At 49.0% G+C, this 13,025-nt stretch overlaps 1 protein-coding gene across 1 annotated transcript in view; it reads right to left on the minus strand.

Annotated features, from left to right (window-relative positions):
* The window catches only part of xpr1a (xenotropic and polytropic retrovirus receptor 1a), a 74,635-nt gene that overhangs the window by 12,504 nt on the left and 49,106 nt on the right, over positions 1 to 13,025 (minus strand). Inside the window, exons 4-11 of the mRNA XM_023813312.2 lie at positions 12,234 to 12,454; positions 12,002 to 12,151; positions 11,558 to 11,641; positions 8,749 to 8,830; positions 8,472 to 8,659; positions 7,740 to 7,919; positions 4,656 to 4,824; positions 2,397 to 2,591 (exon numbers count right to left, since the gene is read on the minus strand). Coding sequence (XP_023669080.1) covers positions 2,397 to 2,591; positions 4,656 to 4,824; positions 7,740 to 7,919; positions 8,472 to 8,659; positions 8,749 to 8,830; positions 11,558 to 11,641; positions 12,002 to 12,151; positions 12,234 to 12,454 — 1,269 coding nt within the window. The remainder of the gene's footprint in view (positions 1 to 2,396; positions 2,592 to 4,655; positions 4,825 to 7,739; positions 7,920 to 8,471; positions 8,660 to 8,748; positions 8,831 to 11,557; positions 11,642 to 12,001; positions 12,152 to 12,233; positions 12,455 to 13,025) is intronic.

The raw sequence follows: 13,025 nt of genomic DNA on the forward strand, positions 1-13,025 counted from the left end.
TAAATAACCTAAGATAAACATGGAATACTGTCATGCGTCAAACGTTTGATTGTCTCATAAGATCACAATGCAGCTGAAATATTCCTATCGCCTGGCTGTTGTAGCCGTCCTAAGGTCATAGTGTAATGCATTACTCACGTGTTTGTGGTGATGCTGGTGTAAGCAAACCTACTGCATTGCCAGTATATATATAAATATAATAGTATAGCACGTACAATTATGTACAGCACACAATGCTTGATAATGATAATAACTAGGCTATGTTACTGATACTGTACTTTTTATCGTTATGTAGGCTATACTACACTCAGTGACCAAAAAAGTTAAGCATCAAGAAGTAATGGTCTGATTTGGATGTAATTTGGCACACGTGCAGACCAGTGATGGGCAGGTAAATGATTCGATTTGGAAGGAGCTGGCATGTCTAGTCACCAGACACAGAGGATGCCTCGTAGACGCATTAGACAGCTTTACCAGCACTTGACGGAGTTTGATAGGGGTCACATGGTGGGTCTTCATGAGGCCGGGTGGTCTAATCAATTGCCTGACATGTGGGGCATGCAGATGTCAGAGTCGCCTGATATTGGAACCAATGGGCACATGAGGGCACCCACACACGTCATGAAGGATCCCGTTGCCCAAGACAGAGCACACCTAGGGAGGATCGTCTGATTGTGCACCAAGCATTACAGAGCCCCATGACATCTGCGCCTGCCAATCGGACACAGATATTGGACTCTCTACAGCACCCTGTCATCCAGCACTGTGTCTCGATGACTGGCATCAGCCGCACTACAGGTTCACCATCCCTTGTGTAGCCGTCCACATGTCTTACCCCTCCTGAGACAGTGCCCTGCTACAGTCTTTCAACAAGCCAACGCCCGTCCACACACAGCATGTGTGTCTATGGATTGCCTGCGTCATGTCCTCCCGTGACCAGCCAGGTCCCCCGATCTTTCCCCAATCGAACACGTGTGGGATCAGCTTGGACGTCAACTCAGACCCAGTGCCAATCTGCAGGATCTCAAGGGCCAGTTACAACAGCTGTGGGCCGCAGGAGAGGATACAACGGCTGTACGACTCCCTTCTCTGCCGTATTGCCACATGTATCCTGGGGGGGGGGTTGGAGGGTGCTGCACCCTACTGACATGGGACCAGCAGCCCATACTGCCTCTGTTTGATCTTATATTATAATCATTGCGATACAGTCACATGACCTTTCACCACGTGCAGATTCATTTCATTTCTACCACTTTAGCCCCCCCAAATAAATGTAAACTAATTAGTTTAAATAATGTGAGGCATTTCCATCAGACCCCCCCTAATAAAGGCTTAGCCCCCCTTGCAGAAATCTCTAGTGACGCTCCTGGTCAGAATGTTTTCCTGTTATTGAGTGACACATAACTGTAAACGTCAATACACCACCATCTCACTTTGAAGGGAACAGAATCACATGGACGGTAACATGCAACTTCCGGGACCCGCACAGCCCCCCCCCCAGCTGTGTTCGGCTGTGCACGTCTCCATTACCCGCAGAAATGCGGTGCATTTTCAGGCAGCATCTCAAATGATCTGGAAGCATCTAACAGAATGGCTACTAAAGTCGATAACAGCACAGCAAATGAAAAAAATCACATCCTGTTAACCTAACCTAATCTCCGGAGTGGGTGAGCTTCAAAATTGGCTTGTTACAAGAAAAAAAACCTTCATCATTAATAGATTAATGGAAGCTATCAAAGGAATAACAGGAAATAAAATGTAGCTTGGAAGTATATTGGTTATGCAAGTAAATGACTTCGCTGATGTGCAATTAAATCAATTTCTGGCATCAGGCAAGTAGAAATAATAAAATATCAAACACTTTATGAGACTACATTGTAATAATTGAGTGAAAGATTCATTTCAACAAAGATAATAACTGTCACCAAGCCTGTGTGTTGTGGGAGTAGATTTTAGCTGATATCTTGAAAAAGGGCAGCCTTCTTAAACATTAACTGACGGCTGATATCTAATGTTAGTCTTTCCTATTGTTTTGGGCCTTTATGAAGGTTTTCTATTGTTTAACCCAGGTCCTCACAGGCTTCAATTTTAAAAACTAGGATACTGATATAGGGAATGTATTAGCTGCCTCTCCCAGCTCAATTGGCCTGTTTTTCAGTTTTCTCCTAGTCTTCTAAGTCAAAAGTAGCCCCATTTCAGGTCCACACTGTCCTTCTTAAGCAAAGGATATATGACTAACATTGTCAAATTCTGTTAGGTTCAAGAAAACCAGCATGACTTGGTCGGATTCCTAACAACTCCAACCACAGAAATATCATTACTGACTGGCCTCATCTGATGATATCACACCCTGACACACTCACGTTGGTTCTTCACGCACTGCTCCGCGGTCTCACCTTTGTGGGTGTGGTAGAGGGCCATGAAGGTGACCACGAAGAAGGTGGTGGAGTACTTGCCGGCGTTGACCAGGTGGGGGAAGGCGCGCTTGGTGTCACGGTAACGGCGCAGGCACTGCACGAACCGGAGCCAGGCCGGGAGACACTGGATGATGGCGCGCACTCCATACGCATCGCTGTAACACACTGTTTCTTCTGGAGGGACAATGGGATGCAAGTTAACCCATAATCTGGGAGTAAGTGGCATTTATCACTGGCTAGCAGCCGAAACAACCATGAAGCCAGGGGGCAAACTTTGCAGAATGTAAGAATGAAAAGGAGGCTGTCGGCCATCTTGAATAGCTCTAAATAATAATAATAACATGAAAGAGTTTGCGTATGTCCCTCAGCCTCCAGTCCCCTTAACTTTAGACCCAGTATCTGTCTGTTTTTAGCTTTTTATTCTTGGTCCACCCACCATAGCCCTCCTTTTGTCTCCAGTGCCAGTGTCATGTAGACCCATTTGCCTGGAGGAAGACCTACTCAGCGCTTGTTTACTTACTTACAACTTTATGATTTTGTCATTAAAATTTGATCTTTCATTGATTGCATCCTGAAAGCCATTACAGCTTACCCCGCTGAATGAATTCACTGGGCTCAGAGGTGAGGTGAATTCAGCAGTTTATGAAGATTTATGATCAGGTCTGATACCGCTGCCTGATAGACGCAACAGGCAGAATGAGAACGGCAAACACACCAAACATGGACCGCAGAAGGGGGGGGGTAGCAACCTGGCCCGTGACTGCGTAACTTTTGGATTCCATTAAGAATGATAAATAATCACAAAAACATTATCACAAATAATTTAATGCAAAACTATATTAATAAAAGCCTGAATTATATCCATGTTTTTGTGATTTTTAGTTACAGCAAATGATACCCTGTTACTCACTGGGTGTTACAGTTTGATATCTATCAATCAACTATATTTTTACACTATATTTTTTGTGTTGCCTCATCACCAGCATTAGCCAAATCTCAGCATGCATCACGGCCAAAAAAGTGTATCATGAGGTGAGCAGGCTTTGATAATTTAGAAAAAAACTTGGGGGCAGAAGGTTATATCTGAGCGTTTCCAAAGCAAACAGCCAGGTGTACATCACATTCAAGCACATTCTGTGGTCTATGTCACCAAAACTGGAACCTGGACTGATGCAAGGATCAAACCAGCCGTGTGTCCAAATCATTCACATAGCAAACAAACAGCACACAGAACACACCGCTCACTGTGTGCTGGTACTATGCTGTTATCAGTCAGCTGCATGCTCAGCCATGCATAATCACATTCAACTGATTTCTAATGGGTGGGGTTTAATGGCTGTAGACAGGAAGGCAGGATGCACAAAGGGTGTAACATATAGCCGGTACATGGCAGATACCAGACAGGGCACAATGTGGCGTTACAGGTGTGTACAACCCTGACAGCCGCCCCAGCGGCCTGCATTTATGGCTGCCAGCCTAAAGTCCTCTTCCACACCAATACAAGGGTCCAGAGTGGGAACACAGCCGAAAACCCCACAAATCCATCACGTAGATGCTGCTAAGAGCAGCAATTCCCTATTTAAAGGGGGGCGGGGGGAGTGATCGTTTTCCTGGTACGGATGATTTGGGCTTTTCTATTCCTCTACGGTAAATGGCCATGAATCATCGTTGACTACTTGGTGATGGAGCTGCCTGCAGAAGTGCTCTGTTTTGAATAAAATCTGACTTGTCGATCGAGGGATCAATCACCCGGTTGTGAGGCGCAAGCTGAAATCCAGTATCTAATGCCCCGCCCCCGCCCCCCCCCCCCCCCCATGATGGAGACCCTCGGCTTGCGGCCCCATCTGCCGCGGGGGTGTTTACCCTCTGGATGTTCTCCGAGTTCTTGGGAAGCTGGGCTGCAGCCAGCGATGCCACCGCGAGGAGGAGGGGGGGAGTATGAGGGGGCAGAGACCACGGTCACCTTCATTATGAGCCGTGGTGGCTGTGGGTCTAAACCTCACCTCAAGGTCACTGGACTTCCTGTTGGACTTTCGAGGGTCTAAATTGATTTACTGTAAGACTCTCTAGGTGCATAAATGTGTGTAATGATGAATGTGCCATTTACGTTTCCTTCGATGAAACAGTGATTATGAATAAAGCAAAATAACAATACTAACAGTTCCCACAATGAGAGAGCAGTGAGTTGACTGGGCGTGGGGCCAGCAAAGCAGCCTCTCCCCAGTCCCAGTCCCTTACCGGAGCCCCTGGGCAGCAGGCCAGTCTTCTCGCCCCAGTTGAGCTCGAAGCTGTAGAAGCAGACCAGGTACTCCAGGTCCATCAGCACAAACACCAGGGAGTTGAGCTGGTCTGCCAGCCAGAAGTCAGCAAACTCCACCCTGTGGAACGGAGCCGTGAAGACGCGGAACTGGAATAGGAAGACATGGGGGGAGCAAAAAGACCCAGAATCAGAGTTTCAATCAGTCCCTAAATTATATTCTGCCACTTGTCTTGGGCTGCTGGTCTTGCCACTCGCGATTCTGCTTGATTTAATCCTTCACCGAATCAGCAAATCACTTCCCCGTCGGCCACAGTGGGATTCTCTCCCACTGGCCGGTTTCTCCGACCATCTGAGTGGGCGTAACCAAAAAGCCACCTCAGAGCCCCCAGGGCTGCTAGGGGTCGTATGAAATGCAGGCCTCACACGATATTTTACTTTTTATTAATAACGCTTCCCTCCTTTCATGGAGGGACCCTCCTGGCACCTCAGGCCTCTGCAGCGTGGCACGTGATCAAGGAAACGATGAGAAATAAGTGGGTTAATTTAATGACTACCCAACAAACGAGCCGGTAATGCCATGCTTGGACCGGTGAGCACGTACGCCGGATTATGCCGCATAGGGACACCGCCTACCGCAACGGAACTCGCCCGCTTTCTAACACTGTCATTTACATCATTACCGATCCTCCGTGGGGGGGAGATGAGGCAAGAAATGGTGCAGAAAATGGGCCAGAACGGGGCCCAGAGGCCCGCTACAAGGCCAGCTTCTTAAACGGCCTGATGTGTGCACCCCAGCGTATCCTAACGACGGCTTAATAAGAGCCCCGGAGCACCGCTAGAAAAGCCACACCCCCATCAGAATGCAAACGGCAAATTTACTAGATATCTGTCATTTTCTGCCAGTCTGCTGAAACATGCCCCTTTATGGCAGTAAGAGAGAACCATCGCTGACACTGTTTAAGACACTTAATCTTGAATGAGATTTTAATAAGGGCACACAGATGCACTGCTCTCTTGTCTCTTTCCGATGAATTAATCAGATGAGTTAATTAGCGGCGGTGGGCACAAAGGCAACTGACGATGCCTGAGTGTCTCTGGTTCGAGTCTCTGGGGCATGGCGCCCCCTGCTGTGCATTCAGTGTGCCGCCCGCTCGCCTCTGATAGCCCGCTGCAGCTTGACGGGTGGCCGGGCGGTGGGGGCTTCACGTAGACGCCGGCCCGCCTGTCATGCCCTCGGGGCACGGCTGACATTTGTGAGCTGTGGCAGTTTGCATGTGCACGCTGGCGAGGGCCGACCAGTGCCGCGAAAGGCCAGCGGGTATCGATTCGGCTTCCAGGATGTGTGCATTAATTAGTGGCACCCCACTGTGGACCCCGCCTGACCCCCCCCCCCACAAGGCCCGCCTACCTATGGCCAGTGTAAGGAGCGACCCTGTTTGTCACAGGGAAGGACAGGCGTGTCAGCATGAGGCCACCACAGGGCAGTGCACACCCAGGGACCTGCCCGTCCATGTGGACCTCAGAGCTGTCTGCAGCATGGTCCCCACCCTGACTAAACCTGATTTAGGGCTGGGGGGGGGGGGGGGGGCTGACTCACAGCTGATCCCGGTAATGATTGCACGATCATGGTCCCTGGATGGGAAAGGCGCTTGGCTGCTGTGTATCTTTGGGTGGGTGGGTGTAGGGAGGGGGGGGGGGCGGGAGACACGTTATCTGAAGTGGCGTCTGGCTGCAACCTAACAAGGACCAGATTATAATATCAGTCTGCGATAAGCAGATATCAAATTCATAATAGCTGTCATAATAATACCCCCCGCACCAGCAAAGGCCCCGGAAGGCTGCGCTGCTCTTACACGTAACGGCACAGCCTCATCCCGATCCAGGAAGGCTGCGCTGCTCTTACCCGCAACGGCACAGCCTCGTTTCGACCCCGGAAGGCTGCGCTGCTCTTACCCGCAACGGCACAGCCTCGTTCCGGCCTCGGACGCAAGCCCCAGGCTCTGCTAATATACATACTGGTTATACCTTGTTAGGGCTGACAGGCGTTCACACTTGGCTAGCAACTGCTCGCAAACGTAGACAGAATTAAGCTCCATAATTCCCAATTAAAGGAAACCAGCATTAGCGGCACCCAGTTGCTGTCTCTGGGCAGACAATGCTGAGCAAACTGCACATTTTACACAAAACAGCTGATTGAGAAGCTTCCGAGTCAAACCATGGTTTGGGAGGTAATTACCTGACATGACAGCATTTTTTTCTTCTGTTACACAGTGTGGGGATTTCCTCCAAAATGTAAGCACATACAGGCTGGTTTAAGGACAAAAATAAGGAACATAAAGCCACCCTGTAGCCAAAGGTCGATTAATTTGACTCCACAGACTCAGTGTTTTTACAGCCAGTGAGTAAGTCAGTCACAGCTTTATCATACCCTGACCAGTATCTACATCCTGGGTGTAATGTTTTGCGCAAAAGGTTTCTGTTTTGAGATTAATTCCAAATATCTGTGGCAGGTGCAGCCTAGCAGGGATATTATTACAGATAGGAAGGCAGAGACTCGCAATCATAGCTCAGTCCTGTCCCGATGCGGAAGGCTGACCGGAGGGCGGATCCTGGATCCGTCTGCTTTCTCCTCCAGAGACGTGGCTGCGCTGATCTGCCTTATTACTGTGGGTATAACTGGCTGCCTACTGAGTGATGCTACAGTCTGCCTCCTACTGATTGGACAGCATCCAATTCAATTTACTTTTATAGAGCACCTATCCTAACATGGTTATCCCAGAGCATCTAACATAAAATCAAGGAATTATGGTACAATGTTAACAATAAACTGGTAAGGCAGTAGAGGGGCAGCATGTGGCTTGGAATCTGGGTTAGCACTCTGTGATCAGAAGGTTGTTGGCTCAAATCCCATGGCTGGCAGAGGGATGTCACTGTTTCACTGTTGAATAAGGCCCTTAATCCCAGTTGCTCTGGAGATTGTCTGACCTGTTTTGGATAAAAGTCACTGCTAAATAAATGTAATGTGACGTGCAGTGAAGAGCCGGCTGCTGGGCAGGACTCACCAGCAGCTTCAGTAGCCAGAAGCGGGACTTGTAGTAACCGGTCTTGAGGGGGTTGACAAGGAAGAGGAGCATGAAGCCGTACAGAATCAGCGGGTTGACTTGCATGGGGAGCGAGGTGTACTCCGAGTAGAGGCAGGACAGGATGCTGATGCACCATAGCACCCCAAGGAACCCTGCGATCTGCAGGGAGCAGGTCAGACAGGTCACATGGTGCGACTCCTGCTGGGCTAATAGAGAAACCCCTGGTTTCCAGGTGTGTCCAAGCAACTAGAGGAGGTGGGACCGACCAATTAGATGCTGTGGTCCCATCTTCTCTAGTTGTTTGGACATACCTCTTCTGCAATCTGATTGGTTATGTCTCTGAATCAATCATTTTTCCTTCTGCCCTCAGAACATTATTGCGTAAGTAAAACTCCCACAAGTGAAAAAAACCTACCGCCAAGCTCTAAGGAAGGATTACCACTTTAAGAGGGCTCTGTGTGCGTAACAGGGGTGTAATAAGCGTATAAAGTAGGCCTTTTGGTCCGGAAGAACCCACTGCACTGTAGTGTGCTATGCTAACTGCCGTAATCGTCTCAATTTCTGGGTTATAAGCAGCTAAACACTTACTTGTGGTGCCTGACTGTGTGCTGTCAAGAAACCCTGTGCTGTACCTCCCCACAAACCGCCTCAAGTTGTCCACTGATGACTCAGCCAATCCCTAATCTGTGGATTGACGCCGCCTTCTTTTACCTCAAAGAGATGCTGATGGGACAGGTTGCTGCGAGGGTTCAGCTCGAAAATGAGCACGTGGTTGACCCCAGCCTGCCTCCAGCCGTAGGTGTTAATGCCCAGCAGGAAGAGGAACTCGATAAGCAGGAAGCCGCCGCGGTAAAGGCGAACCAGGGGCCAGATGTTACTGTTCTTAATCAGCACAACGCCTGGGTGAGAACGAGGCCATTTCAACAGTCAGTCCAAGCCATAGTCGGCATCCGCGTGAAGGTGATATAAAGAGAGAGATCGGCCATACCTGTAAGGATGAAGGACACCGCCAGGACGATGAAGACTCCACAGTACAGCCCAACGCGGAAGGTAGTCCAAGATGGTGCCGGCTGGAAGGGTAACAGAAGCGGTTGTAAGAGGACCGTCCCTGAGGGTCAAGCACTGCGAAGCTCAGAACAGGGCAGCTCCCGGAAAGATCCGGAACGTTACACTGGAACAGCAACTATCTGATTAATTTGTTTTCTTTGATACTGATCTTGAGATAAATAAAATGATGTCATTTATAGAGATGTCCACTGCAAAAAATTCTCCTCTGAAAGGTGCTACCCATTTTTACCCATATCTGAAGGGTTCTATTACTCTGCAGTGTGGAGCTGAGCACTTCACCAAAAACAGGAACACATGTACAGGCCTGATCCCCCCGATTCACACCTGCAGTGTTGGAGTGAGAGGGAAAACAACATCAATGGAAGGTTTGTAAGAGCTCCCTGTACCAGGTGTGCCTCACAATCGCCCCTTTGATACACGGTCCGACCCCGTGTGACAAAGACACCATGGCAACCTCAGAACTGCTGGCTATTGTCCCTCCTTACCGGACTAGCAGAAAAAAAACATCTCCACAGCAACTGGGTCCTCTACTCCATTATCTTGGACACAATGAAATCCTCACAGAGCTTTGAAAGTGAAATACAACTCATAGACCCAACAATGTAGCTGCCATAGACTCCGATTGGGACACCATGGCCGGAAATTAGAGCACTAGTACTCATCAGTCCATCCTCATCAACGTGCACATCCCATGGAGAGTCACATCCCAAGATGTGCAGGCCACACTGGGGTAGGAGGTCAGGCAATCGTAGGACACACATCCACACACTATGGACAGTTTGGAGATGCCAATGAGTCTGAGGACATTTTTGGACTTTAGAAGGAAGCCTGAACAACACGGAAACCCCCGACTCAGGAAGCGTGAGGCCCAGAAAAAAATATTAGCTGCAGACCTTGAACACGAACGGCTGCATGATAAGCAGCCTTTTAGATACAGTCTCAGCTTCAGGCCAAACAATTAGCTAAGCACTCAAGTGAATATTTACCGCCACGCCTATGCAGAGATTTCAAGATACACATCGGGCACAGGAAATTGCCTGAAGTGACACCAGAGAGAACCGGAGCTAAAGGAAGATCATGGAGACGGGAGACGGAGACTGAGCATGTCCAACCAAGGAAGCTACTTAGTGAGCCAGATAAATCTGGATAAATTTGGGCCTCGAACTCTAATGGAATGAACGTGTCTGAGGTAGGAGCCCCATCCTGTGATTAATCCAGCGACTGAAACGCAACAACAAGCACAATTGGTCATGTCTCTGGAAGAGGAACGAGCACATTGGCTAGATACACATCTAATTTTGCTCCAAGCTGACTTATTAACCAAGAAATTGTTCTGGACAACTAAGAAGTTCCAACTACATAAAGAGCCAAATTGTTTGGATAACATTTGGCAGTTAGCGGTGATAATTGTGAACAGATATGCAATCGCTGCTCTCTGGTTGGACAACAGTTAGGCGGAACGGGGTGCAGCTACCTCTGGAATGGAATCATGTGACTATGGTTGTTGATTCATTGCAAATGTCCCTTATGGATAATGTGTAAGTTGATAGGCCTCCTAGTAAACCCAATCTGACCCAGACACATACACCTCTGACACCAACACTAGATTATATTTCTGTCAAGTTCTTCTCGTTATTGCTCTTTTAGTCATCGTGGCCAGTGGCGTCAGAGGGGCACTGACACCCTGGAAGATTCAGGGGGGGGCAGCACTTCACAGGGATCCTTGGTATGGTGGTGTCCCACCCCTCACCAGCTACATTGTGATGACCAGCTTGGGAAAACCTTGATCCTGAACACGTGTCCTGGTTCGCTGTCCCAACATTGGGTACGTCTCCCAAAAGCATAGTTGCTAACAACAATAGCAACTTACATAGCCGGAACCTTGCAAGTGAATGATTCGAACTGTGTAAGTTGCTAACTTTTGGGAAATGTGCCCCAGAGCGATTCTCGCACTAACATACCCGGTCAATAGAGTAATTACTGTCATAAACAGCTAGCAATTTGACCCATATTCTTGCCTACATTTTGTACCCCCTACTTGGCAAACTTTATCATGATGGGCCTTCCCACTTTGCAGATTTAAATGGGGGGGGGGGTTAAGTGGGATCCCTTCTTTATTCAGAGGGCCAAGCCCCCTTGCTTGAATCACCCCGGACAGATGGGCTAAGTGATTTTTTTTGTCTAATCCTACCCACTTTGTTGAATGTCTTTTACCTGGGGCACTTACAATAATGATGCCCCTTTGATGTGTTTACATCCTGAACCCACAGCCCTAACCTCTTAATTTAACAGAAAATGTGAGCAGCTTAGTAGTAGCACGGGAACATAGGCCATAGTGTCTGGGGGGACCCCATGACTAAGCAAAGGTGGCATGACAGTGATATAGACGCTGCAGTAAGTTTGAAAGATATGCTGATGTGATGTAGAGCACTCCTCCCTCCCAGCTCCTCCCAGCTCCTCCCAGCTCCTCCCAGCTCCTCCCAGCTCCCCGGCTGAGCTTAGCTGGCGCACATTCAGCAGGCTGCAGGAGCCTCCGATTAGACGATCGATACGACGCTGGCACTGTCCGCAGACAGAGAAAGAGGAGATGTGCAGGAAAGGAGATAGACCATGGCCCAGTAGGAGCCTCCCGGGGGAACTGCAGAGGAACCTGCGAGACCCTCACTGGGCCTAAAACCCAGAAATGGGTTTCTTCACAATTGCTGGTTTGCTCCCACAATTGCTCCCACCTGAGCAGCTCCCAGTGGGGGGACTCGCAGCCTCTTCATGGCCTTCTGCCGATCGCCACCCTCCAGCTCTGTGGTCACCAGGGCCTGCAGGCCGAAAAACAAAGCAGGCGTTAGATTATGGCCTCATACCTTGGCCAAAACACTGCATTTTCCTATATTTACAAAACAAAAAGGCAGAGACAAATACAGATCAAGATTTTGTTTCAGCCAACCAGTTGAGTGTTCTGTGACTGTGACTCTTTATACTCAGCTGGTTGGTTGGAACAAAATCTTGGTCTGGATTTTTACTTTCTGAACCTGAACCTTTGCAAAAAGGCTAAAGTAAGGTGCAGGGGTGTGTAGTTCAGTGTTTTGGGGTCTATGTGAAGAAGGGCCTTTGGGTGGATGGAGGCCTCATCACCTAACCTCAGCCAATGCCAGGATGTCAGTGCTGCGGAGCAGTACCTCGGTCTCAGAGATCAGCTGTGTGATCTTCTTGCAGGTGTAAAAGGGGGCCACCTCCACGTGGGCCACGCGCCAGTCGGCGCCCCGCTGCGTCTCCAGGATCTTGTCATGCTTCTTCAGGATCTTCCGGAAACCAGTGAAATTCAGGTTCTGGAGGACAAGTTGAATAGACTTGGAACCATATGCACAACAGAAGAGGGGAGATTTTGCGAGTTTGGAACATCGAGCGAACCTGGTAGTTCTGTAGGAGGATCAGGCTGAGGTAGAACTCGCTGAAGGCCAGCTGGAGGTCCTTGATGTTGCGGTGCTTGACGCGCTCCTCGTGCGACAGGTGGAACACGGTCTTGCGTCGCCGCCGCAGGCCCGGTGCACTGCTTTCCCGCTGGGCGTCCAGAGAAGACTGAAGCTCATTCTGAAGCGTGGCGAACCTCCTCTGGGCCTCCGCCAGCTTCTCTGTGGAGGAGAACCAGCCGCACGTTCATGGACGTCATTAACCAACCACTGCTCAGTTTACTGCTAAGGTTCTAACCAACCGTGCCTGCTGGACAAATGTACACACAGTAACATGTCGATGAAATCCATCCTGCTTATCTGTAAGTGGGTCACGTTTAGCCTGGATTGCATCCAGAGGGAGCTCAGGGCTCATGGCACCTTGGAAAGGGATGCCAGTCCATCAGGCGAGACACAACGCACAAAATTTATAAGGAATGTGGGAGAAAACCCAGAAGACATCCACACAAGCGCACAGAAAACACACGAACTCCACACAAACAGAACCCGGGGGCCAGATTCTAACCCCCAGCTCTGGAGGTGTGAGGCTGCCGCACTGGGCCATCAAATTAAATTCTGATTACAAATTTCACAGATGTGATCTAGTGTTTAAAAAAAACCCATCAACAAAATGTTCATGTGGAAAACCAGTGTAACTATGCAAACTCATAAATGCAAAAGTACCAGAACTGCATTTGAATCCTGAAGCCCCACAGTCCTTTTCCCATGAGCAAATAAACTATTTTGGGACTAG

This window comes from Paramormyrops kingsleyae, chromosome 15, assembly GCF_048594095.1.
Source record: "Paramormyrops kingsleyae isolate MSU_618 chromosome 15, PKINGS_0.4, whole genome shotgun sequence".
Taxonomy (NCBI): domain Eukaryota; kingdom Metazoa; phylum Chordata; class Actinopteri; order Osteoglossiformes; family Mormyridae; genus Paramormyrops; species Paramormyrops kingsleyae.